The following is a 2,310-nucleotide window of genomic DNA, read 5'->3' as shown; positions in this document are numbered from 1 at the left end:
TTCCGCATTCGAGTCTCAGACAGACCGGGGACATAGTGAAAGGGCGGGGGCCTCAGGTCTGCGGAGGAGAGAATCTCAGGGCCGCCTGGGAGTGAAGGTGACAACCGCGAGTTTGCATTCAGGGACCCTGGACCCCAGAACAGAGTCAGTCGTGGGAGGCCATGGGGCGGGAGGACCTCGGGCAGCAGTTCCTGAAATGCGGGTCTCAGAGGGACTGGGGTCTTGGTATGACGGGCGGGGCCTCAGGTGGGCTGAGAGGGGAATCCCAGGTCCTGCCAGGAGTCAAGGTGACCCCGAGGGAGGAGTGAGGGACCCGAGATCCCAGAACAGAGGGGACGCAACCGATCCTGCCCCTGCTGTCAGCCCTGGGAGGCCTCAATGCGGGATGAGCACACGTGGTGTGTCCTGACTTCGGCATCCAGGGCTCAGAGAGACCGGGGACCTACTATCAGGATGGGGCCCTCAGGTGGTTGCAGAGCAGAATCCCAGGTCCCGCTTGGAGTCCCGGTGAGGACCCTGAGTTAGCGCGGACAGGACCTCCCACCCTAGAAGAGTGGGAACCTGCCAGAGCCCAGGCCTCCTGCCAGCACGCGGGTCCAGGGCTGTGCCACAGTGTAGATCCGAGGTCTCCCCTCCTTTCTCTCCCAGGGGCTCCAGACACCGGGAAGGCCTAGGTCTGAGACACGTGTTCTCGGGTCACAGAGCACAGGAGGCTGGCAGTGCCAGGACTGAAGGTGAGGTGTGGGCCCTGAGTGTGTACCCGGGGGCTCCCGGAACAGAGGGGACCCCGCGAGGCCAACGTCCACTCCACACACCCCGTGTTGCCCCCAGAACCTCGGGCTGTGCCGGCTGCACCCTGAGGAGCCGCCTCACTTCCCCCGTCAGGTTCACAGACGACCGTCCACCAGGAGGAGAGCCCCTGTGAGGCCGAGGGCACCCCTGAAGAGGAGACCTGTAAGTAGCCTTTGTCAGAGCCCCCCACGGTGGGTTTCTCAGCCCGGGCCACTGACACTCCCTTTCTTCCCCAGGCCCGTGGGTCCCCATCTGTCACCCCTGCCCTCGCTGCTCTCAGCTGCCCGACACCACTCACCGTGCCTCCCGTTCAGATGCGTGACCTCCACCACACTGAAGCCGACTTTCACGACCCAAGAGAGGCTGAGGATTCCGAGGATGAGCAGGACATTTGGGTTGAGGAGGAGGAGGGCGCATCCCCGTTGTCTCCCTCCTCCTCCTCCTCCTCCTCCTCCTTCTCCTCCTCGTCTTCCTACTCAGTCCTGTTCCTGGGCAGTGGCGAGGAGGTGGCTGATTCTGGGACACCCAGTCCCGCGCAGAGCCCTCAGGGTGTCTGCCCCTCCCCCACAGCCGTGGCAGCCCCTCCCTGGAGCCAGTCGGAAGACAATGGCCTCAGAAGCCAAGGTGAGGAGGGGCCCAGCACCGGGCAGGACCCGGCAGATGCCGAGTCCCGGCTCCACGATGCATTACATTTGATGATGGTTGACCTGATGGGCTTCCTGCTCCACAAGTACCGCACAAAGCAGCCGACCTCAAAAGAGGAAATGCTGAATGCGGTCCTCAGAGATGACCAGGACCACTTCCCTGCGGTCTTGAGCCAAGCCTCTGAGTGTCTGCAGCTGGTCTTTGGGGTGGATGTGAAGGAGGTGGACCCCAGGGAGCACTTGTATGTCCTGGTCCCCACCCTGGGCCTCACCTACGATGGCATGCAGGACGATGGGCAGAGCATTCCCAAGACTGGCCTCCTGCTGATACTTCTGGGTGTGATTGTCCTGGAGGGCGACTTTGCTCCTGAGGAGGCAGTCTGGGGAGCACTTAGCAAGATGGGGCTGTGTGCTGGGAGGGAGCACTTCATCTATGGGGAGCCCAGGGAGCTCATCACCAACGTGTGGGTGCGGGAGGGGTACGTGGAGTACCGGCAGGTGGCCAACAGCGATCCCGCTCGCCACGAGTTCCTGTGGGGTCCCCGGGCCTACACGGAGACCAGCAAGCTGCAAGTCCTGGAACATTTCCTCAGGATCAATAGAAGGGGTCCCAGTTCTTTCCCGTCCCTGTCTGAAGAGCGAGTGAGTGATGAGGAAGAGGGGGCCTGAGCCAGACTTGCAGCTGGGCTCCTTCTAGGCCCCTGTCCGGCAGCTTCTCCTGCCGGGCAGGAAGTGAGGCTGACTCTTCACTGTGTGTCTGAGGAGCAAGGAGTCAGCATCCTAAGTAGTGAGGGCCCGGGCCAGTGGGGGGGACACGGTGTACAGCATCTCTGGGCTCCTGTTCTCTACAATGATATGGAAGTTCATCTTCATT

General features: G+C 62.4%; 1 protein-coding gene across 1 annotated transcript; it reads left to right on the top strand.

Annotated features, from left to right (window-relative positions):
• The first annotated feature begins 894 nt into the window (after positions 1–894).
• LOC135320185 (melanoma-associated antigen 8-like) lies at positions 895–2,105 on the top strand. Its single transcript, XM_064482879.1, has 2 exons — positions 895–954; positions 1,029–2,105. Exon 2 carries the CDS (start codon positions 1,107–1,109, stop codon positions 2,103–2,105), a length of 999 nt encoding a protein of 332 aa, XP_064338949.1. The 5' UTR covers positions 895–954; positions 1,029–1,106.
• Positions 2,106–2,310: the final 205 nt, after the last annotated feature.

This window comes from Camelus dromedarius, chromosome X (genome assembly GCF_036321535.1).
Source record: "Camelus dromedarius isolate mCamDro1 chromosome X, mCamDro1.pat, whole genome shotgun sequence".
NCBI classification, from domain to species: Eukaryota; Metazoa; Chordata; class Mammalia; order Artiodactyla; family Camelidae; genus Camelus; species Camelus dromedarius.
This window is presented reverse-complemented; position numbering and strand designations above follow the sequence as displayed.